General features: G+C 39.9%; 2 protein-coding genes across 12 annotated transcripts in view; one reads left to right on the top strand and one right to left on the bottom strand.

Annotated features, from left to right (window-relative positions):
- Nucleotides 1-14,881, top strand: part of VIT (vitrin) — a 59,955-nt gene extending 45,074 nt beyond the window's left edge. For all 6 annotated transcript variants that reach the window (XM_038130558.1, XM_038130555.1, XM_038130560.1 and 3 more), the window contains 5 exons: nt 1,604-1,751; nt 1,944-2,047; nt 2,540-2,766; nt 4,841-5,354; nt 5,680-14,881. In XM_038130558.1, the coding sequence (XP_037986486.1) occupies nt 1,604-1,751; nt 1,944-2,047; nt 2,540-2,766; nt 4,841-5,354; nt 5,680-5,858 (1,172 nt within the window). In that variant the 3' untranslated portion in view covers nt 5,859-14,881. The remainder of the gene's footprint in view (nt 1-1,603; nt 1,752-1,943; nt 2,048-2,539; nt 2,767-4,840; nt 5,355-5,679) is intronic.
- Nucleotides 14,882-15,658: 777 nt separating this feature from the next.
- Nucleotides 15,659-23,759, bottom strand: part of STRN (striatin) — a 64,990-nt gene continuing 56,889 nt past the window's right edge. For 5 of the 6 annotated variants that reach the window (XM_038130551.1, XM_038130548.1, XM_038130550.1 and 2 more), the window contains 4 exons: nt 22,600-22,740; nt 20,236-20,343; nt 19,313-19,399; nt 15,659-19,226 (listed from right to left, as the gene is read on the bottom strand). In XM_038130551.1, coding sequence (XP_037986479.1) covers nt 19,057-19,226; nt 19,313-19,399; nt 20,236-20,343; nt 22,600-22,740 — 506 coding nt within the window. In that variant the 3' untranslated portion in view covers nt 15,659-19,056. The remainder of the gene's footprint in view (nt 19,227-19,312; nt 19,400-20,235; nt 20,344-22,599; nt 22,741-23,759) is intronic. The other variant, XM_038130549.1, reaches the window with a different exon arrangement.

The following is a 23,759-nucleotide window of genomic DNA, read 5'->3' as shown; positions in this document are numbered from 1 at the left end:
TCTTGCCTCCCTGCAAATCAGAAAGTGCTCACCTCCCTGTGAAGCACCTTAGCCTGTGCTCTTGCAGTGTCCCTCTCATGTCCCAGCACCGAATCGAAATCCTCCCCAGAAACCAAGTCTGTCTATAAGTGTATGTAAATCTTTGCCTGCCCAGACCCTGCTGGCTAACAAACTGCCCACTTTCCACATATAGATCTCATGAACTAGTTCCCTTTGAAGGACAAGAAATTCAGGAAAACTTGGCTGTTAATTGAGGTATTTGTTGTGGGTTCCCGACCTTGCCTCACGATCTGCTGCGAGCAGACACGGTTCTCAGTCACGCTCCTGTAATTCAGCATTATTAGAATTAGAAAAAAGAGACAGCTATGGGAGAAAAAATTGAAGGTAATGAGATGGGAGGCAGTTGCATAAGCCACTAAGAACAATTGGTGCTTTGTAGCCTTCGGGCTACCTAATGATTAAAACACAGTAGTTTGAACAGTCTGATTGGTTGGAGGCATTATCAGAGGGAAATCAAGAGATGGGGATGACCCAGATGCTGGAGGGGGAAAATGTTAATTAGCGCTCTAGTTAAGCCAAATTTTGATCCCACTCCGGTCGCAGACCAAAGTTGAATGTTTCACCACTAACTTGCAGAAATGTGAAAGCAGGTTGGCAGACATGAAGACAGCATTTGCAGCACAAAGATGAGGTTCATCTGTGTGATTAAAGGGAAGAGTTTGTTTGGGTACAGACATACCTTTTACAAAACATATTGCTTTCAGCCCAGAGAGGAAACACACAACAGCACGCTGCTGCTGCTGCAGGCACGGGTACAAGGCTACAACAACATGCAAAAGTACAGCCCCCACTAGGTCTGAACATCCCAAGCAAAATCATCATCCTTGATGTTAGCTCCAGCCCAGAAGGAAACTGATGAACAATTCTCATTCAGAAGTGCAGAGCTGTCAGGATTATTGCCAGTAATCCTGGATTGCATTCACCTTGAAGAGACCCCACAGTGTCCTTCCCCTGAGGCACATCCCAGGCATCACACATTTCAGGAACTTCCCTCCCTTCTGAGACACGTTAACACAGTAACTGTTCCTGTTATGTCTATTATATCAATTAAGTCCACAAGAGTGTCACCAAGGAAATCCCCCTTAGTTTGTGCTCTGCAGGTGGCCAGACCACAAAATCCAAGCACCATGGCTGGTTTTACAAACTCCCATCACCTCTGGGCTGCAAATAAAGTGCACTGAGCCCAAGACATGGCTCTGAGGACACAGCATCTACAACTCAGCTTGCTCCTGTGGGGCTGACCTCCCTGGCCCCCAAAATGCAGTGCTCCCAGACTGACTTTTGTGAAAAGATTCTTGCCCTTTTGTCACACAAACTTAGATGTTGTATGGGACAAAGTCATGCCAAGAACTGTGTTTACCAGCCAGTAAGACAGACTTTGAGCTGCCAACTGTGACTTGTCCTTATCAGAGGCTTTTTGTACAGTTTGCACAGCAGGACAAGTCATTGGATGCAGAGATTTTAGGCCGCCTTGCTGCTTGCAAGAAGCACAGCAATCAGAAAGGACTAAAAATATCTTCCATGTTTCTTTATCTCTCCTCAGATTGCAAGGTTGATTTATCCTTCTTAATGGATGGGAGCTGGAGCATTGGCAAACGCCGCTTTCAGCTCCAGAAGCGGTTCCTTGGTAACATGGCTCAAGCCCTTGGCATCGGCAGCGCTGGTCCTCTGATGGGCATTGTTCAGTACGGGTAAGAGTTTCCCAGACATTCCCATTGCCACAGGGCATGACTGCACACTCTGGCAGCTGTAGCTCTAAGCTGATATGTGCTAAGGCCTCACTCCAGCTAGTACTCAGGAGCCAGGTAGCACAGATCAGCCCTATGGCTTTTGTGTTGTATGTGAAGCAAAACACTGACATTTGCTCTAATTTCTTCTTTTAGTGATGACCCTTCCACAGAATTTAACTTAAAAACTTATGCCAACTCCAAGGATCTAAGGAATGCCATTGAGAAAATTCAACAGAAAGGAGGACTTTCCAATGTTGGTAGGTGATGGGGCTGCTTGCACTTCCTCTACTCAGGGAGGGCTTCAGAGCCTGGGCTATAGCAAGCCCACACCTCCTCACAGAATACAGAGGCTGGGACCAAACAGTGCTTAGTGCTAGGGCCAGGCTGGTGAGGGAGCATTGCTCCCACCATGACCTGCATGTGTTGTTCCCAGGCCCTTCAAATCCATCACAAGTTGACGGGACATACAAGCAGTTCCCAACAACACTTTGGGGATCCTTGATAACCCAGCTCATCACCCCCAGCCTCTCTGGGGCATAGGGAGGGGGTTCAGTGCAGGAGGGCTCGGGAAGCACTAGCACCAGTAGCAGTGATCTCCCTTCCTGCTCACACAGCCACAGAAACTGCCTTCCCCAGCTCTCTGCAGCCTCCAACACTTGAGTCAGCTCTCTGCATACTATTTCATGGGATATTATCAGATAGAGTGCTTCCAGATCTGTAACTCCTCCTCAACTCCTCTTCTATTACAGGAAAGGCACTTTCATTTGTTAACAAAAACTTCTTTCTGGATGCTAATGGAAACCGAGGTGGAGCACCCAATGTGGTTGTAGTGGTGGTGGATGGGTGGCCGACCGACCGGGTGGAAGAGGCCTCCAGGCTGGCCAGAGAATCAGGGATCAACATTTTCTTTGTCACTGTTGAAGCAGCTGCTCAAAGTGAAAAGCAGAATGTTATTGAACCGAACTTTGTGGACAAGGTAATTTGTGGGCTGAGTCTGACCAGGACTGAGTCTGAGCATTTGACCAGGCTGAGTCTGACTAAACTTTCCAACCTACTTCATTCAGGGCATTTCCCTTTCCTTCTTATCACTTATGGTTATTTCTTTTCCTTCTTGTACATACTGTCTTGAGTTTTTCTGTACAAAAACCAGGCAGTAATGCTGACGTCAGAAAGGGGATGAAGTCAGTAAGTTCTGGTTTGAGGTACATCATCGAGCAAATGGCTTTTGACCGACTAAACCTTAGCACACACCAGCAGTTGTACTGAGATGAACGGATTTCCAAATACACAGTATTTGGAAAATGACAAAGTACAACTGCAGCTTGAGCAATTTTGAATTGTTTTTTCCACAAACCTCTTGCTGTGCATCTCCCACTAGGGAAAGGGTGAGGAGCCCTGTCAACCTAATGTTAATGTTGCATTTACAAACAGGTCCCACACAAGCAAAGGTTGGCACAGTCCCAACGTAAGCACATCCTAGTTTTTCAGCTATACTGGATAACTCAAACATTCTCTTTTCACTGTTGATGAAGGCTATTTTTCAGTTACTTGTTTCTGCTGCTATGGACTTCCTGGTAGCACTTGGGAAAAGGGTAAATCCCTGCCATATGCTAAAAAAAAAAAGAGAATGCAAGCTTTGATTGATTTGTATTTGGCATCAACACTAGCTGTCTGATAACAGTGCTTCAGAACAAGATGGTACCCAGGTTCTCTCAGGGCAGGAGATACCTACCAAGTGGGAGACCAGGCTGGGCCAAGGAAACATGGTTGAGTTATCTGGTATTTTCAGAAAACAGATTCCCATCTGAGCTGGGTTGCTCTGCCATGAAATAATCTCCAATGAGTTTCAGAGCTGCTCCAAAGAGTTGCTCTGGTCAGCATATAATTGGATTGTAACCTCATTTGCATGTAATGTTTTTAAAAGAACAAAGCTACAGCAAGTCTCTGCAAACCTGCCAGTGACACAGCAGAAGCGAGAGTAGAGTGGGCTCAGAACAGCAAGGTAAGGAGAGAATGGTGGCTTGATACTGCTGCATCATAACACTAAAATTGAAGAGAGACAGTAAGAACAAATGAGAGCAGGACACCATGAGGAGCCCAGACTGGAGGGAACTGTAACTCCCTTGAAGCTGTTAGGCTTTATGCAAGTCAAGACAAGTGCCTTGGTCTTTTAAAATAGTCAGATACACACACCATTACAAAGCTGATAGATAAAGCCTGGCTAAACAAAATATTGTCACGCAGAGAACTGAGGAATTGGCCTTTAAGAAGCACTAAAGCCAAAGACAATTTGATCCAGCCTGTTTGCATCACTCCCCTCCTTGCCCCACCCTTCCCCTCCTCCACCCCTTGACTTTTCCCATGTCCTCTTGTGCCAGCCCTACTTCCTACCCACACTTACCTGATGCCCATTAACCCTACGGAAGCCTCCCACAGATCTGGCCCTCATGAGTATTTACTTACAAAAGCTAATGGGTTTGGTTTTGTTTTTTTTTACTATTTGGCAGAGCCAACACAATGAGCCTGGGTTTTCTTTGCTTAGAAGGGTATGAACCAAGCTATCCTCAGCTTAAGCCCCAAGTTTCACTTCAAAGCAGTAGGGTTTGTCAGCAGGCAAAACTTTCTTTCTTGTCCTGAATGATGGGAGCTGAAGTTGCTACCTGGCAAACACACAGGCTCCTGTAATGTCCATGGGAGCCATGCTAAGAGCAGCTCTGTGACTTGGATGCTTTTCCCACGAACAATGTGACTTACATACAAAAGCCTGACAGGTGGCAAACTTGCTTATCACAGTTTTTTTACTACTATAATATCAGCTCTATCCCACAGTTAAAAAAAAAAAAAAGCAGGAAAAACTGTCACATTACACAAGTATCTTTGATGTTACGCTGACATCATTTCCCAGGGAAGCAGATGGTGATTGCAGGAGAGGCCATTTCAGACTCCAACACTGCTCTTCCCAGGAGCCTATATTTACAATTTAGCTACATACCCTAGCAGGAACAGGCAGACTGAATTTCCATTGCGTTTATCCTCGTGTTGCCTTGCAGGCAGTGTGCAGGACAAGTGGTTTCTATTCCATCAACGTGCCCAGCTGGTTCAGCCTGCACAAGGTGGTGCAGCCCCTGGTGAAGCGGGTGTGTGATACCGATCGGCTGGCTTGCAGCAAGACGTGCCTCAATGCTGCCGACATCGGCTTCGTGATCGACGGCTCCAGCAGCGTCGGCACCGGCAACTTCCGCACGGTTCTCCAGTTTGTGGCCAACATCAGCAAGGAGTTTGAGATTTCGGACACCGACACGCGCATCGGAGCCGTGCAGTACACCTACGAGCAGAGGCTGGAGTTCAGCTTTGACAAGTACAGCACGAAGCAGGACGTGCTGAACGCCATCAAAAGGATCAGTTACTGGAGTGGGGGCACCAGCACGGGAGCAGCCATCAGCTACGCCTCAGAGCAGCTGTTCAGCAAGTCCAAACCCAACAAAAGGAAGATCATGATTCTCATCACAGATGGCAGGTCTTACGATGATGTCAGTGTGCCAGCCATGGCAGCTCACCAAAATGGTAAGGTCTTCTGTTACTGCCTGCTCTCCCCTCATGTCTCAGCACTTATCCAGGTCAGATAAATGCAGTTTGCTATAATTTGAAGGCACTGGATGAAACCTTATGAAGCAAGAGTAGTACTTTTCTCTGGGTTCCCACTGAGTTCCAACAAGATCAGCATCTGTTTAATAGCTGAATAAGGAACTTCAGAAAAAAACCCTTATAAATCATCACAAATGCAGCAATGTCTAGGAGATCTCAAACTACATTTGCAGTATTGGTCTTAAATTAGATTTACTACAATAAAAACTTTCATGCTTTTTCTAAACTTTGGGTTTCTTTCCAGGGGTCATCGCTTATTCCATTGGAGTTGCTTGGGCAGCCCCAGATGAACTGGAAGCCATTGCATCAGACCCTGCTAAGGAGCATTCCTTCTTTGTGGATGAATTTGACAACCTCTACCGCTATGTTAATCAGCTCATCCAAAACATTTGCACAGAGTTTAATTCCCAGCCACGGAACTGATGGACTCAAGAAGGCAGGACCCTTGGGTGCTGTGCTGAAGGCATGACAAGTGTCACAAAAAATAATGTCAGTCCTCAGTTCAAGAAGCACTGGAAGTGTTTACCTCTGGCACTTTCCAGTCAGCAAGGTTGATTGCAGCTCTGTCCCTATGCATGATAATGCTCTGTGTGTAGACTGTTGATTTTTTTTTTTTCGTTGTGGGCATCAGAAACTCTGATTTAGATGGATAGCAGAAGAGGCAGTGAACATGGAGGAAATAACTGCAGCTGTTTGAAGAGCTGCTTCCAGCATAGAGCCCCAGCTTGCCCAGTTCTCACCTTTGGACACACGCAAGTTCCTTAAAATGTGCCACCTGCTCCCTGAAGTGACCAGGTCCCTTCAGGGAGTGGCCAAGGTGCTGAGCTGCTGTGGTAGAAACACCTCATGTGGCACTGCCCACCAAATGACACACAGATCAGGGCTCAAATACCAGATGGAGGGGGAACACAATTTGAGTACCTTCTTAAAAGCAGGTACTCTCTCCATACTGCTGTCTTGAAATTAAACTTCAGCTAGTGTCAACTCAGGCACTGGGATTTATCCAAACCCTGAGAAACTGGAAAGCGAAGGGAAAGGTTCAAATCCCAGGACCCTACAACTCTGCCTCCTTTACAACCCTACAACCCCAATAAAGCCTCAAATCCACAAGGCAGCCAACATGCAGGAACTGGAACCTAGCCTCCCACAACACTGCATTAATTACTTGATCTTCAGAGGTGTCTTTTCCCCTTGGCTTCATCCTTCACTCTTGGATGGTTCAAGGCCTGCAGGACCACAGGAGTGTTGCCAGGACACAGGAGACTCTTTGAGAAAAAACTGTGGGTTCAAGTTGCTCACAATCATGAAAGCATTTAAGACCCATCACTCTGTCATTAAACCAACACTCAGAAGTGCAGTCTCTAGTGTCAGGAGAGCTATTCAAGAGCTATTAACACGATTTAAGAGGGAATCATCTGAAGTTCTGTATTATACACTGGGAAAAGCAGAATTTCAAGCACTTACAGATACCGTCCCTCAAATTTAGGACTGGCTTTTCTTTTATAGACTGATTTCAAAATGCACCTATTACAGCCTTGGATCTGTCAGAGCACACAGCGGTTTCTTAAGTGGAGAACTACCCATGTCACTAGTCAGTGCAGGAGGAGGGACACACTAGGAGGACCAAAATAATTGCACTCTATTTAGGAAGCAGCAGTTGCTGGTTATGTTCCATCCAGTATCATTAAAGAAAATACGTTCATTAAGCAAAGTTATCAAAGGAGCCAATAAAAACATGAGTGTTCACACTCCTTACAGCAATCAAAGCCATGCTGTGCCAGGCTTGTGGAACTAACAGGAAAGGGAAAGAAATTAAAACTCAGATTTGCCATATTACTTGCAAATCAGGCTCTTAACAGCATTTATAGTTTTAATAACCATGAACCAAGATATTTATTAGCCACATAAATTCTAATTGAATTGCCATAAGGGAAACTCATTTTATCAGCAAAAGTAGCACTATTTTTTAAATCATTATGTTTGGAAATATGACTGAAGTAGCTTATAACCTGTCAACTAAGTAAGCATAACTCAAATTAATGAAAACAGCAGATTCTGCATGATCCCCCTGGTGGAGTAACATAAGCCAGGCTGGGGTCCTCTCAAGAGGTTATCAAAACCAATTTTGGATGAAACACAGTGAAAGTTCATCGCTTCCCCTTAGAAGAAACATTAAGTTCCAGCTTTAACTGAGTATCATCAATTCAACCATTCTACCCAGACTGAAAGCACAGGACACTGTCCACAAATATATTTGTATGCAGAGTTTTTACCACTAATCTCTGCTCCTGCACTCCACAGCAACAGCTTTTGGCTTGAAAAAATTATTAAGGACAGAGAGTTAGGCATGAGGCATGAGCAGAGCAACTCCTGACATCCCCCTTCTCCTGACCCAGCTCCTCACTACCCTTCTGCAGAACACATCTTCCTCTGTCAACATAGGACATTACATGGCCTGGACAAAACTCAAAGCCATAAACTGAATTTACTGGGGACTTCAGTTCAGACACCAGATTTATTGTCTGAAAAGCTGTTTGTTTGGGGCTTGATTTGGGGCTGCCTGAGAAAAAGGCCTAATATCCTAACTTAGACTTACTCTTAATACTGTGGTTTAATTTTTAATGCAGCAGCTAACCACCATACTGAATATCCTCTTGCAGCACCAAAGACTGGTACCCTGCAGAGACTCCTCAGTGCTTCACTTGTGCAGTGACGGCCGAGACATTAGGAGCAGCTAGAGCATATATGCTCTTTAGGATGTGCTAAGGGATATATGCATATGGGATATAATTTTTTCCTAAAGCTTAAAGTTTAAGCAATGACATTAAGCTTTCAAATGCTTTTTCACAGCAAAGTTGCACAGCTATCTTTTGTCAAGCATTTATAAGGGACACTTCAGGGTTTATTGTTCAAATGGTTTATCTTAAGTTTACAGAACAACTATGGTGCTTGTTTTTCAATGTGCATTTTCATTTACTTCTTGGGAGGATCCTGAAATTGTCAAAACTCAAATTGAGAAAGTGGTTTAATCCAACTCTCGTGTAAACTTAGATGTTCTACTCATAAGCACCATAAACTTAAGTGGAAGCCTCAAAATTTTGAAGAATACACCCTTCCATGCAATCACAGAACACACTCCTCTTCACCTTTACCTTTCATAGCAATCAAATCACTTGCTGCCTACTAAAGGCTTGAAATACTGTTTGATTGAAAAAACAAGGTAACTTACATATACAGATAAATGTTCAAAGGGGCATATTTGTTTGAAGAAAGCAGAATTCCTTCTGTAACATATACAAGCTATTTTGAGTTATCAACATAAGTTGCTATATCTTTTGCAATAAAATTGTCTTAAAGGCACATGCAGTGCATGTCATCTCATATGGGGTTAACAAATAAACAGCAAATACAGCCCATGACATTTTAGTTTCTGAAACACAGCTGAGGTTATTACTACATTAGGGAAGACTTAGCAAGGTTGGCAAAGCCCTGGGTGTTTCGGTGTTGTCTTTTTACGTGCTCAGATGAAAAGGATCCTTAGAGTGAGCTACCACAAAATTACCTGTCAGAGGCATCAGTCAACTGAAGCAAAGCCTAATGACTGAAGGGCATCAAAATTATATGTACTTTTCAAGGTCTGCAAGATCATGTCTTATTTGGAACCAGACTTCCTTTGGAAGCTGAAAAAAACCCCCACAGGCTCTACACACTTTCTAGATGTGGGACTGAATCAAAAGAGGATCTAGATGTCCGGTCACTTGATGCTGGGTCACTTAGCTTCAGGTGTCTGACCAGTTCAGTGGAACCTGCTGTCTGGCAGAGGCATGCCCATGAGAAGAGATGGGAGCTGTCCAAACTAGTCACTGAGTACACAGTCTAGAGGGTGTTGTCTCATCACCCTCTCCCTAAGAAATAAGCTTCTTTGCAAGAAGTTGGGCTGGTGGCTTATCAGTGCACAGCAATCACAATGCAGAACACCCACCTGGAAATACCTACTGATGTCCATGCTCTGGAAGCCTTGGCAGAGCTCAGTTTCAGCATCTCTTGCCAACTCCAGCATTAGCCACTCATTTTCAGTGAGCCACCAAATTAAATTAAGCATTCAGCCATCTCTTCTGAGAGAAGAAACTCCAAGTCCTGTTTCCCCAAAGCAGGACACAGCATTTCTGCTGTCACTGTGCCATCCTGCAGAGAAGGTATCGTCCACAGTGTGCACCTCCTGCTCCTCAGCTGCTGCTGTTTGCTGGTTTGGCAAGAGGAGAATTTCTCCATGGCTGCTGCTGACAGGAGGGCAGACAAGGTTCCCCTTCCTCCTTGCACTCCTTCCCTCACGGCTCTCCAGTACACAGGGGGAACCATACCAGTAAACAGGAAAAGCTCTGGAGTTAAGCATCTGGCCAGGATCAACCCAATCTAAATATATTTGGGGATTCAACACCCTACCTGTAACCCCACAGCAAATCATCCACATCATCTATTTAGAAAATCAAAGCAAGCAGTAGGTACTATCAGAAATATGGCCTAGACACCAAATTTAAGTCACTTTTCTGTGGTATACGTACCTTAAATTACTTCATGGTTGAACAAAACCACTATAATTCTGCTAGCTATTTTGTTCTCTCCATGAGCAACATTATGGAAACAACTTGATCCCTTCTCTTTTCTCTTCCCAACTCATTCTGAGACATCTTCGACAGTATAAGGCCATTGACATTTGCTAATTCACCTACATATTGAAAATATTACAAATGCACATCCATGCAGCTGAATGCTTCGAATTCCTCAAAATAATCATTTTTCCTTGTTAAACTGGGGGAGGAAGGGGGATGAGGGTTTTAGCACTGTGTCAGCAACACTGCTCACAATCAACTGTCAGTCTTACTGAACAGCAAGAAACATTCTGTTTTCCCTAACACCAGTTTAACCCATTCTCTGATTTCTAATGAGAACTCTGGTAGTGCAGTTCAAGAATTCCAGCACTCATAGAAATTACTTCTTTTTAAGTGCAAGAAATTGTAGAAGTTCCACCGTATCATCAAATATACTGACTTTACTCACATGCAAATCATCATGGGGCCATGTCATAGGCAAACCCATAAGCATGTTAAGAATGCCTCCCCCATGTGAGGGTCGCTCATATGTTATTCCCTAAATCTTCTTTCCCCCTCAGGAATCTTCTAGAGGCATTCACACTGGCATGAATGAAATTGTACTGTCAATTCATAAAGCTAATCCTCCTTTCCTGTGAGGCAGGAAGATGAGTAGGACCAAATCAGGCTATTTTACACCTATCAAGAAAAGATGAGAACTTCACTTACCCACCCACAAGCTCAGAAAAAACAGGATGGGCTCACTGACAACAACTTGTTCTGTGCAGGTCTGTGTAGGTTCTCCTGCCACCCGCTCACAGTGCCGTTCTGAGCACCTTCCTGCAGAGACACAGCCGCCATCTGTGATGTGTGGTTTGCTCTTCCTCATCCTCTCCCCAAGGGCAGAACCACACGTTTATTTTTACAGTGAATGAACGCTGTCCTTGGGAAGGGCCACGTGTCTGGCTGTGAACAACGCCTGCTGACAGCCTAGCTCCTGCAGAACTGCACCCACTCTGCATGTCTGCTCACCCCACATTCACCCCCACACAGGGAACACGTGTCTCGGCACATGGAAGGATGTGGGGTGTCAATAGAGCCAAGCTGGCATAGCAGTACGAAACCAAGACATATGGAGAACAGAAAAACCAAGGCACTCCTGTGAACAGTAACACGCTGCACAGTTCAGTAGGAATTTCACATGGAGTTACCTCAAGCCCCTCCAAACAAGTCTACTTGTTTTATTCTTAATGCACTTCCCCCTCCTAGCACTCACTCCAAAACCACACGTCTCTTGTGATAAAATGCAGAATTATGAACACAATGCAAAATGTTGAAAAATAGTATTTATTAGCACCCAATTTACATAATTATATGGTACAAATGACACTTGCTGCTGCAACATTAAATAAAGCTGCTCTTAAAAACCATTGCTTATTTCTGGAAGTCCGTGTGATTTTGCTCAGCACAGAATGCGGGTACAGTACACAGATACCCCACTTCACTACTGTCATACCAACACAAATACCTGCATGGTTGCCTCAATGGGGTCTCATTTTAAACGGCACACTAACATAAGCAGATCTATATAATTTTAAATGACAAAATATTTATCTGACTTATTCAGGCAAGTGAATGTAGCTTTAAATATAACCTATCCAAGAAGTTTCACAAAATATGAATTGCTGTGAAAAAGAGAAAATTCAGGGCTGCACTTGAGAAGCTCAAAATTACACTGGCATATTTCAAAATAATCTCCCTCTGAATTTTCTATCTTTGCCATTTTAGATATTTATCCAGCATTTTAAACTACTGAGTTTTAGTAAGAAGTTTAATACTAAGTTTCTGAATAAGCATTTCCATTTAAAGCAAAAATTTATACTTGTAATAATAAACGCTAAACAAATCTTTGGAGATTGAACCACTTTCATTTTTCTCATGTCCCATAATTAATAAGCCTTTTCAAAATCATGAAATATATTACATTTATGGATGCTTACTCCCAAGAAAACTATTTCCTTCATAAATTAGAAAACAGATTTTCTCACTCAAAATAACATTCACTTTTGTACAACAGTTGCATTTAAACAAGGTAATTTTGGTGGTACTGCAATTCTGACACAGCCTTGTACTGAGCCATACACAAAAGACTGACAAGTAGACTATTACTCAACAAGTAGGTACTTCTTATTTGGATCCAAAATTCTGCAAGACACTTGAAGCCCAACATTGTTTCAAAGTAGTCATTCAAAACTGGCATATAAAATCATAACCTAGCCATAGTTCTGCAGGGGAATCTTAATTTCCTTAAGCTGTTTGTATATCAGCCACAGTAGCCTTTTCATATCAACAATCTGCCATGGAAGTGACCCAAAACAGAAGGGAAGCCACTGTAATTACTAACATGTTAGTGGTTATCACCTATAGTAACTTCTCCTAAAGAGAGCTGTCAGGTATCTCTAAGTTCTAGCAGAAAAGAAAAAAGTGTATTAATATAATTAACAACAACAACAAAAAATTCCAGCTACAGTCCACATGGCAAAGAAATTTGTCTTTTTCAACCTGACAGTTAACTGAAGATAATTATGCAAAATACAATGCAAAGCTGACAAATGTCAACAGAGAACCTTACAGCAACAAAAGTCATCTCATCGTGGAGTTCCTTCTACAAGTTTTTTCATATGCAGTATTCAAGGAAAACATATCACAAGACTGCTTTTCAGTTTGCCTGGACTATAAAGATACAAGAAATCATTAGCTAACATGCTCAGTTTACATTTCCAAAAGAAGTGCTAACGCATATGAGACAGTTTTCAAAACTGATGCACATTTGCAAATGTCCAGCTGCAAGGAAACAATTCTAGGAGCCATAGATCTGAAAACAAGCTACATTTGAAAGCACTGTATCTTGATGATAGGAAGCATAAAAAAATAAATTTTAATGGAAAAATACTAGCTTGAAGTCCATCATTTATCCCTTATACAATGTATTTGGCTGCTTTTCACAAGTAATCGAAAAATAATGACAATATTTGGCTTGGCAATAAGTTTTCCTTTCCCTTTCAGAATAGTACAAATCCAGCAGTATAAATCTTTTCTCAACACCACAATCTAATATGCTGGTGTGAGGACCGAGGGTTACTCAAAATAGCCAGGAAGTAATTTTGGGAGCCTGCAATTCAAACTTAAGGGAACCAAAGAAGACTGGCCTGGAGGACCACGTCAATACAAGGCTTTGAGCAGCTTAGAAACACATGCATGGGGTATGGTTTAAACACTGGTGTGATCTTCCAGGATCACAGCAGGGCTTGGCAGCATGAGCAGGGCAAAAGTAGTCTAATACAATCTACACGTAGGCATGAAGAAGTTGGGCTAAGAATATAATATTGTTAAAATGCCTTTTTAGCTCAGCCATAGTTTGGATTTTGTAGTCTAACAAGAAGTCTCTCCTGACAACAAACCAGATGAGCTCCACAAATTATACTATCAACTGGATTTATGACTTCTGTAGTGGAAGCCACATTCTCAAAAATATCTTAAATGATACACCAATTCATAAGCTTCCACAACTGACTACAGAGCAGCAAAACCAACTCAGAAGGCAGGCTAAGAGAAAACACACCAAAATTAAATAAACTGGGTGTAAGGAGGTACAAATCAGCCTTTTGGTGGTGAGAGGGCTAGGGTGAGGCTGAAGCTCAACCACCCTTCAAAAAACCACTCCAAGAGAAAAATCAAAGTCCTTCACGACACTTATCCTGCAGTAAGAGCTCACTGTAGATGAGATTTTAACATTCTCAGAAAATGTATCCTAAAGGAAAATTTAAGTGGAAAGATAAAAAGCACATACCAAAAGGACAGATAACCCACACAGGTATGTTCATTAGCACAGGCACAGACATTTTTTTAAAGGTCAAATTTCTAATCATCCTCCCTCCTAGGAACATTCCCACCAGCTAAACAAGAGCGTTTGCCTGAACAAGGACTATTTACGCAAGAGTCATCCTAGTACTTCCCCACCCTCCCCAGGAGTTGATCATTTGCTCTTCTCTATTTAACACTATCTTTCACAAAGGGGTTATTTTTGGTAAAACACCCTGACATAACCGGATGGAGCAGCACTGCTGTCCCTCAGTTTCTCTGCTCAGTAGGAACGTGGCAGAGGCTTTCCGTGGCAGTTTACAGGCAAATCATTTCCATAACTCTGTCTCTAAGTTACAGACACTGCTGATGCAAGAGTCAAGACTGTTCACTTATTGTTACTCTCTTCATCTAAGCATGTTATCAGATTCACATAAAATATTCTCAACACCTTCATGTCCTTATGGAAAAAAGGAGCTTCATGAAACATCTAAGCATTTTTTCCAAGAAAATCTTTTTATCCTCTCAGTCACTCAACAGTAACAACTATGCTAAGCATCTCTATGATGCTCATGAGCAGCAGTTGCCCAAGAAAACTCATATTGCCATGCCAAAGATTGCCACATCTTATACAAATCAATTTACCACATGGAAGAGGTTAACTATTATATTCTGATTTCTTCCATTTCTCACAGTGTAGTCCAAACCAACTTCCACTAAACAGCCACAAATTTCAGCACAGGACAACCACAATGGCTGCATTTTCTTCCTTAATGCATCTCAGGTTGACTAGGTATTTCACACAGGCACCAAGCAGGCTCTTGGATACCTGGGACAGTCAGTCTGCAAACACACTGTCAAGCCACAGCCTGCAAATGTTTCCAAATACTTGAAAGGCATTAGTAAAACCAAGACTTGATTATGTGATAGTTATGCCCGCTTTTCAACTGTGTGTTTTCACACTTCTGCCCATCAAACACTGCTCAAAGAATACATGAAATTGATGCTCCCCAAAATTACACTGTTAAAACCTAAGGAGGCAGAGAAAGGCAACACATCTGTGATCCAACGCATGTACTGAAAAGGTAGTGCAACTAAGTCCTTTATCTATCATACATTTATTCAAAAGAACAAATCTCTGGTTACTTTAAATTCACAACTGAACAACAGTGTTGTATGACCTAATCACAAAGCTGTATGGTGAATACCACACACTTATTCAACCAAATTGTATGGGACTGCTTTAACATGACGTTATTTGAAAATACACGTCCTAAAATAATAGGTTACAGTACATGGCACATAGTTCTAAAGGCTTCTTGCTAAAGAACATATTTTATCAAAATAAAGATGAATGAGATGAAAGTAGCAAATCTTTTATGTGGAAGTTTTTTCTCTGAGGCCCAAAAATAAATGCAGAAACTAGGATTTTGTAAGAGTGACACAATATATCTAGAACTTCTTCCAAGTTACTCCAAATAATTCTGTGCAAGTGTTTTGGTAACTGAATCAAATATGTGAAAGCAAGCAGCCCAGTGAAGTAAATTAGAGTAAAAGTGAGAGTATTTAAACTAGTGGACCAACTTGCAACATACAGAAGGACTGAAAATTCTCCCATTAAATTAGTTAGTAAAACCAAAATCATTAGCACAGGCTAACATACACAAAAAATTATATGAGCTAACCATTAAAAAATTACCATGTAAATTACATATGGGAAAAATAGTAATGGTAAAATGCTATATACTGATATTGCAGAAAAATGTTTTTTTCAAGAATAAGCCTTGGGTCCAGTTTTGTTTGTTTGTTTACACTTTGAATAAACATATGTATCACACTAATGAAAGTTACTAATTACACTGAACCAGGAAGAACTGAACAGAAAAGGGGAACAAATAAAAATAATTCAGTGCCCTCAGAGGTCAGAAGTTCAAAACTTGTAAGACCCAGGATAGTCATGAAACAGGAATTAAGTCTCTAGCTGCAAAAGAATCATAACATACTAAAAGTTAAGAAGAAACTTGAAAAGCAGCAATGCTCAAATGTTATTTAAAGAAGTTGTAATAAATAAAGAAATACTATTTAATTTAAGTTTGTCAGACATCAAAAGCTTGGTCTTCCTACACAAAAGCATCACGTTAGAGAGGATAAACCCAACCAAATAACAACCACACTTAACAGATGACCCTCAAACTAGTCCAACAAATCAATCATGTGGAATGGTGGTATGGACACCAATATCTGGAGAATTGAGCTTAAAGGATGAAAACAAGAAAATGTTGTGCAAAAAAAAAAGCAGACTAAAAAAATAGCTTGAAGAAAGCAGAAAGGAATGAAAATATACAGATGGAACCAGTGTGTGCATGGAGGTTCCAAATTACAAAGATTATGAAGAATACGTAAAATGGCACAAAAGATGGCTTGGAATACTGGCATGAAGTTACAAAAAAGAGCTACTAAATATTACATAAATCCTCCTGCCAGTGAGATGTAATAATTGAAATAATCTTTAAAAGGAAGCCTAATTGTTTTAGAACATATAAAATCTCACTGGCCAAGACAATATTAGAATGCACAAGTCTACAACCCCACTTTAGCAAGCAGATGGACTAGATAACCTAAATAATTTTTTCAACCTTATCTCCTACGATGATGCTCAGAAGATCTGACAGGCTCATGCACAATACCCTGCAGTCCTACAAGTATGTGAGCAAGTACAGTAAAAAGACATTGACATCAATTATGAAGACAAGCACAAAAATATATATATTCCACAACCTCTTCGTAAGGCTACATTTGTTTTGTTTTGTTTTGTAAAGGCACCTCATCCTCTAGCTATTGCCAGCTTTTAAAAAAATCACTTTTCTGTTTGAGCAAGAGCTCAATAGTGAGAAGGAAACATCTTTCAATTCACATTTGAACAGCCACTTCTTACATTCCAATTGTAATCAGAATGACAGTCTTTAAAAACAAGCATGCTGGCCTATTAGTTTTTATGTACAGCAATTTAAACAATTGTGACTACATATTGTATTGTGTAAGCAAAAACACAACATTCATTTCATACTCACACCATTATCCTTTGTATACACAAACTCAAGAGAACTCTTAATACTAAAACATTAAAATGCACCCATGGAGTCTTCCCTTACTAGACACATTTAATACATGTTTACAATATATATACACATATATAATATACATAACTTTTAGAATTTTTCAAATAAATTTTTGTAATTTTCTCTTCAAAAAGAAATAAAATAATGACACTGAAAGAATATGAGTCAAGTACACAAAACTCTCACAAAGTTGAATGCTCAGTTTTGCAGCCAAGTTTCCTCCTTTTCATCATAACCAAAACATTTTATAAAAACTAAATAATCTGTATTATTATTGTAGTAATCTGTTTCATGGCAAAAGTTCTAATCTTATCTAAGGAAATATATTGCATATCAATATCATGAAGTGACATATGTGAATATTCTGAGCAATAAAAGGTATTCCAGAATATTTTAGCAGTACATATAATGTCTAGCAGGCTCAAACAGCACAGGTCAACCTTTTATTCTATATAATATACTTGCTTTAAACTCTGAGATCAACTTCAAATGTGGTCCCATCCCCAAATGGCACTCTCAAAACAACATAGTCAAACCTCATGTTGATATCGTTCAATGACTCCTGCTTACGAAGTGTCAGTTTAAATGTAAGGATTTATTTATCCGTTTCCAGTCTTAACCTCAGATTGGTATATGAAGAGTTGCACTGGGTTCTTTCCTACTCATATCAGCACCAGAAGTCAACTCCAGCAGAAATTCTGCTTTCCATTCCCATCACAGAAAAACACCAACTTCATGCTTATGAATAGTGATAATTCTGATGATGACACATAACAGAAAAGAACCCACTCACCTTCCTTTAAGAAGGGATAAAAAGACGAACAGATTGGATTAAGTAATTTGTCAAATCAACAGAGAAGCTCTGAATAGATAAACAAAGCACATCTGTTGAATAACTACAAGAAGCGCTCATTCTTCAGGTAACCCAATCAATGGCACATACATCCAGTGAAGCGGACAAGGTAGAAAGTTCCTCAAATGGTGCAGCTGGGAAATATCTACTAGCAGTAGCAGAATCTCTAAAACTGATGGAGTTTTGTACAGTTTCCACCTATTCCACTAAAAGGACTCATACGAAGCATCAGATTTAATCTTCAAACAAAGTATTCCACTGTTATCCGTAATGCCCAGAATGATACCCTTTTTAGCAGGAACAGAAAGAGGAGACGAACGTTTGAGAGCTAAAATTGTAGGACAGCTTCTTTAGAAAGCTTTGTGATAATTTCTTGTGCCCAGTCTCCAAGAATAAACAGCATTAAAATCTGAATAAGTTAAATTTGCTATTACAGTATACACAGACCACGTCAGTCTGTTGTTAATTGGGATTTAGACTAAAGGCTCAGTTTCTAGCCATATGCTAATACAGTCTTAAAAAAATTATATAAATTTTTTTGCAAACAAAATATTTACTGAGAAACATGGAAGATGTAACAGAAACTTTACAGGATTTTAATGTATGTTAGTAATTTGCCTTCCTTTAATTGCATTTATCTTAGGCTAGCAGCCAGGTGGCTGAGATTAACTATCTGCTACTGCTCTCTGAACAAGATCTACTTTATTCATACACCAAAGGGATGACAAAGTGCCTCTCACATGATACAGCAAAGAGCATGTGAACTGACTTTAAATCACTTTTCCAGGTGATTTGAGTACATTAAGATTCTTCAATGAGAAGCATCCTTGGAAGTTTCCCTCTTTTCCTACTCCCTGATGCAATTAGACCCCTTCTTTCCAGTACTCCATTTTATTAATAGAGAATACGTAGACCTAGTTTCACCCAAGGCCTGCCTGGACGAAAATTCACACCCTCTAAATAAAAGCTTTTTTTTTTTTTTAAACTATCTGAAACTGAGAGATTCCAAGCTCTCAGCACCAGCTGAGCTCACAGAAACCAGACCAAACGTCAATTTAGAAAACAGCACCCTGCAAAACTACACACTTACAAACATTCTCTGAATTATAGGGCAAGATAAAACAACTCATGCCCTCCTCTTCTCTTTTGTGCAGCTGGTTAAATATATACAAAGCTAAAGTTGAATGGGAAGCACTCTGTCATACAAACACTTTAGCCAGGGCATCTGCTCCTGCACTGGCAATATAACACTTAGATGGGTGGAAAGCCACATCATGAATGGACTCATCAAATTTTTTGCGATGGGCAGTAAATTCTTGGATGCAGGTCTTGCTTTCAAGATTCCACAAGCGAATCGAGCAGTCATGGCCTAAATAAAGAGAAAACAGTTTTCTTTATAATTTGCATGCCTGCCACCATTATGAGAAAAAGAAAATGAAATCTGAATGTACTTACTGCCAGACATCAAATACAAGCCATTAGGATCAACAGCTAAACTTGTAACTGCATCTAAGTGAGCTACCATGGAGTGGATCAGTTTTCCTTTGAAAGAAAAAAATTATTTAGGTTATTTTCTGCAGTTACTGTCTGTATTCACTGCTTATCACCCTACCACAGCTGATATAAACACATGAGATCTTGTCTTATGACTGAATCATTAAAAATATACAAGTCAGTATTTTAATGTTTACAGTTCCCAAGAACCACATTAGCAGTATCACCAGGTTTATGAGACCTTTGCTTTAAGCTGACACTGAAATCACTGTGCATTTTTAATATCTGCCTCTTAAGTGTATTAATTGCATTCCCAGGTAAGATCTTGAATGGGTAGGAAGGTAGGGGTTGAGCATACTAGAAGCAATGAATATAGACTACATGGGAATAGGGGATAGTGTTAGTTGTCTCAGAGAGAATTAATCTTTTATCACAGCTTATTATAATCACAGCAATAATGTCATGTTAAAAATAAGAACTCATGGGTCAAATGTGGCAGAGGTCTAGGAAGCACTAAAGGAGTGCCAGAGGTTCCTGCTCTCAAGAGCAAAATAATACAGACAATCAACAGAAGAAACATAAACATAAGAACATGAAGATTTTGAAAAATATGCCTTTTACGTTAAATATTAATAAACCCCATACACAGGGTGTTCTAAAAGAATGGACAGAGAGATCCAAGTTGCTTCTCACTTTGCCAACAAAGCTTTAAGTGAGCTGGCAATCTTTATACTCTATTGGTGATGAGAGATTTCTGCTTCAGAGGCTATCCAATTCTTGACTTCCCTCAGCATTTGTGTGAATAATATTGATCACAACAAAATTTGGAATACATTAGATATTACAAAATGGCTATGGCTAAGACCTGCTGGAAAGATGCATACCTGTGTTGTTGTCATAGAATTTGATGTGTCTGTCTTCATGAGCAGTGATACTAATTGGAAGAGTTGGATGGCTGATCACTCTATTTATCTGGCAGGAAGAACTGACTGCTAAGAAAAAACCCACACATATCAATATAAGTAAGTTGCTAAGTTCTTTCAAAGACTGCTACTAAGAAATAAATATGTAATCAATCCAATCTAAAATACTTCTTACATACATATCCTGGCAACTCGCAGCTAGCACCTTATGTTATGCACTTCCCTCTAAAACACTTTCCAAACTACACAAGAAGAGACTTACATAAAACATATGTATGCCAAATAAGGTCCAGCTTTTGGACATGGTTTTAGATAGGCACATCAGGCAAAAATGTGAAACCAAAAACTGAGTGAAAACACCTCATTCACACATTCCTCCTCTTGCCAAGTCAAACTTTCTTTGTAACATACAGGACAGGTAAATAAACACTGCAGGCAATATGTCTGAAGCAAACAAAATCTACCTCTTATTATCTGATATGTATGTATTGAAATTATTATTGAAAAAAAGGATGCTAGACTATTCATAGGAGAGCAAATTTCCTCGCCTTCAGTAACTCTGAAACAGCATGTATATATATATATATAGATATATATATGCACAGAGAGAAAAAAAGTATAGGAATTTTCTGGTTAGAAATCCAGGCACTGGTATGATGCACAGGTTAATGCAAGAGGTGTCTTAAAAGGCATAGGTTATGAAAAAACCCACAAACATCAAAATACAGATATTGTCTTTCATGTTGACTGTATTTAGCTAAACTGCTTCCAAAGAATATTCACATAATTTAATCCAAATTCTTACTAAAACAAACAAAATAGAAGATTCCATTCCTATTAAAAAGGTAAAGATTCATTTTAACACCTTTCTATAAAAATCTGAACCATAAAGCAGTGTCAGCATCCACAGGACACTTAGAAATTATGAAAGTTTAAACTCAGGAAAAAAACTCCACATTCCTAAAAATAAACATCCCTAAAATTACTAAAAGCACATGAACCTTCATCACAGCCAGCCATCCTCACAGTTTGAAAATGCCAAGCAGAGGCTTATACTGAGCAGAAGAGTCCCTAAATTGTGTGGTAGGGCATTTCAGGTGACATTTTCCTCTTGTCTAGTTCTTGTAGAAATAAGAATTTATTTCTTGAAAATGCATGTAAGCTTTATAGTACTGTTACATAACTAAAGATACTAAACAGGGACTGCTGGTTGCCATACCAGGGTCTTGTTTTCCTAAAGGAACATAACAGAATTACAGCAAGGAGTAGGTGAAAAAAATAGAAGGGAGAAAGGAAGGGAAGAAGAAAGGTGGCTTCCACTGAATTGCTTTAACTAATTTAGAACTGGTTTTTTAGACAGGAACAAAGATGTGGGTTAAAAGAAGAAATCCAGCCCAGTAAGGACTAACCTAAAGAAGAGATATGGCACTTTCCATTAGCTCTTATAAAATTACAGTCATTTCAATATTTAAAAAAACAAGCAAATCCAACAAGAATGACTCAGTCCTTTTAAAAAACATAATTAAATAGCAGAATTCAGTGACATAAATCCCTAAGAGTGAGGGAAGAAATATCAACATTTTAAAAGACTCAATGTTCTACCATTGTGGCCTGAATATGAAATCTTATGCTTCAGCTCATTCTGGTCTTTTGTAAAGTCAGGGTAAAATAATGTACTGATAGCAGGCTCTTCACAGTATGCCCTAAAACTTCTAGTATTGGTTGCTGCCATGACCCAAGGCATTATATGGATCACAAGGAGACCTTGTGAATTAATACTCTTTCACTGGAGCTTTGCTTTTCTCCTTCACTGAAAATTTCACCTAAAGCCCAAATCCAAATGAGCCAAGAGAGCAATAAAATTTAGAAGATGGACACCTCTGAGAAAAAATAAAAAATAATTGACATACACTCATAATTTTTAAATAAATTTAACATTAAATTGTTCTGATATTGCCTCTTTTTTGCAATTTTGGACTGAAGAGAAAATGGATATATTGAATCTGCAAAAATCACAAAGCCATATTTAAGAAACTTGTGCTTTTTTCATGCTATAATCCCTTGAAGAGGAATTCAGAGTGTGAGCTTGTTTCTGTCTTATTTCAGAAGTATGCACATTCTTCTGCTACTGCAATACCCGTGAGGTCTGTTGTAGTAGTAACAATTTACTGTTATATCTCAGAACACAGCTTCTAACATAAACTGTCTTTTAATTTCTCATTACACTGCCTAATTCTTTGGAAACATTGAAAAGATTATCAACAGTATCCATCTTAAACAACCAATTTTTTTTTCCTTTGGTTGATTGGGGCTTTAGATACATACTATTATCCACACTGGACTCCAGGGTAAGAATTCGCTGCCGTGTCTCCATGTTAAAAATGCTAGTGTGTCCACTGTTAAATGATGCTACCATGAGGCTTGGGTCACTGCTCACAAGGTCTACTGATGAAGGGATTCCCATTTCTAGAAAACAATGTAGAGAAGATATAGTTAGTGAAAAGAAAATAAAAAAATAATTAAATGAAAAAATTCTTACAAAAAAAGCACTTCAACACCAAAAGGACCACAATTATCAACGGAAATGTTGCATTCTAAAATATAAATTATGCCAATCTAAACAGCTTTCTCTGTATGATAACTATTTTAACCCTATTTTTTGGACATGTGTATCAATGACTTTCTTTACTAGGATGCTGTATCTGGAACTGCAGCTGAGCAGAAATCTACTTTAAAATTAAGAAAGCAAGAACTACCTGGCCCCTTTTCCTTCCTTTAACTGTAACAGCAATTCTCAAAGAAATAACTCCACCAAATTCCATTGCTTCGAGTAAAAGGACATGAAATTGAAGTCTACAACAAGTGACATGACAGATAATAACTTAGACAAAATCAGAGCTTAATAAAAACACCACAGTTCTCCAGGTGCAGATTTTACACACTGGAACTGCCATCATGTACAGTTATATAAATACATTATAAACTTGCATTTCAAAGCTCCTGCCTATTGTGGTATATATTTGATCTCCTTATACTGTAGCTATCTGCACACTACAGGACAGAAGGTCAAATCAGCAAAGCTTGGGCATACGATATATTCCTTAGGACTTTTCTATTCAAATGTCCTGTTCACCACCTGCTATGTGAAAGAACAACACCAGTTGCAACAGACGTCAGGAGGAGGAAGAAAAGATACAGAGTGAGAAACTGAATTTTAAGCAACCTAATATTGGATCATAGATTCAGATAACACAGGAATACCATCACATCCCTGTAAACTCTCTAAAGATTCATGGGAGAAATACCTTTCTGAGACACAGGACCTCAGGAATATTTCTCAGGAATGGCAGTAGTTACCTACAAGTACTTGAAAACAAGCCAAAAAGGACTGGTGTGAGAAGAAAACACATTGTTTCTCAAGTGACCTTTTCTACCACTGCCATGTATGCTTATCTGCAGCATCCGGGTAAGCCTACAATGGTTAA

This window comes from Motacilla alba, chromosome 3 (assembly GCF_015832195.1).
Source record: "Motacilla alba alba isolate MOTALB_02 chromosome 3, Motacilla_alba_V1.0_pri, whole genome shotgun sequence".
NCBI classification, from domain to species: domain Eukaryota; kingdom Metazoa; phylum Chordata; class Aves; order Passeriformes; family Motacillidae; genus Motacilla; species Motacilla alba.
Note: the sequence above shows the minus strand (reverse complement) of the source record. Positions and strands in the feature narration are given on the sequence as shown.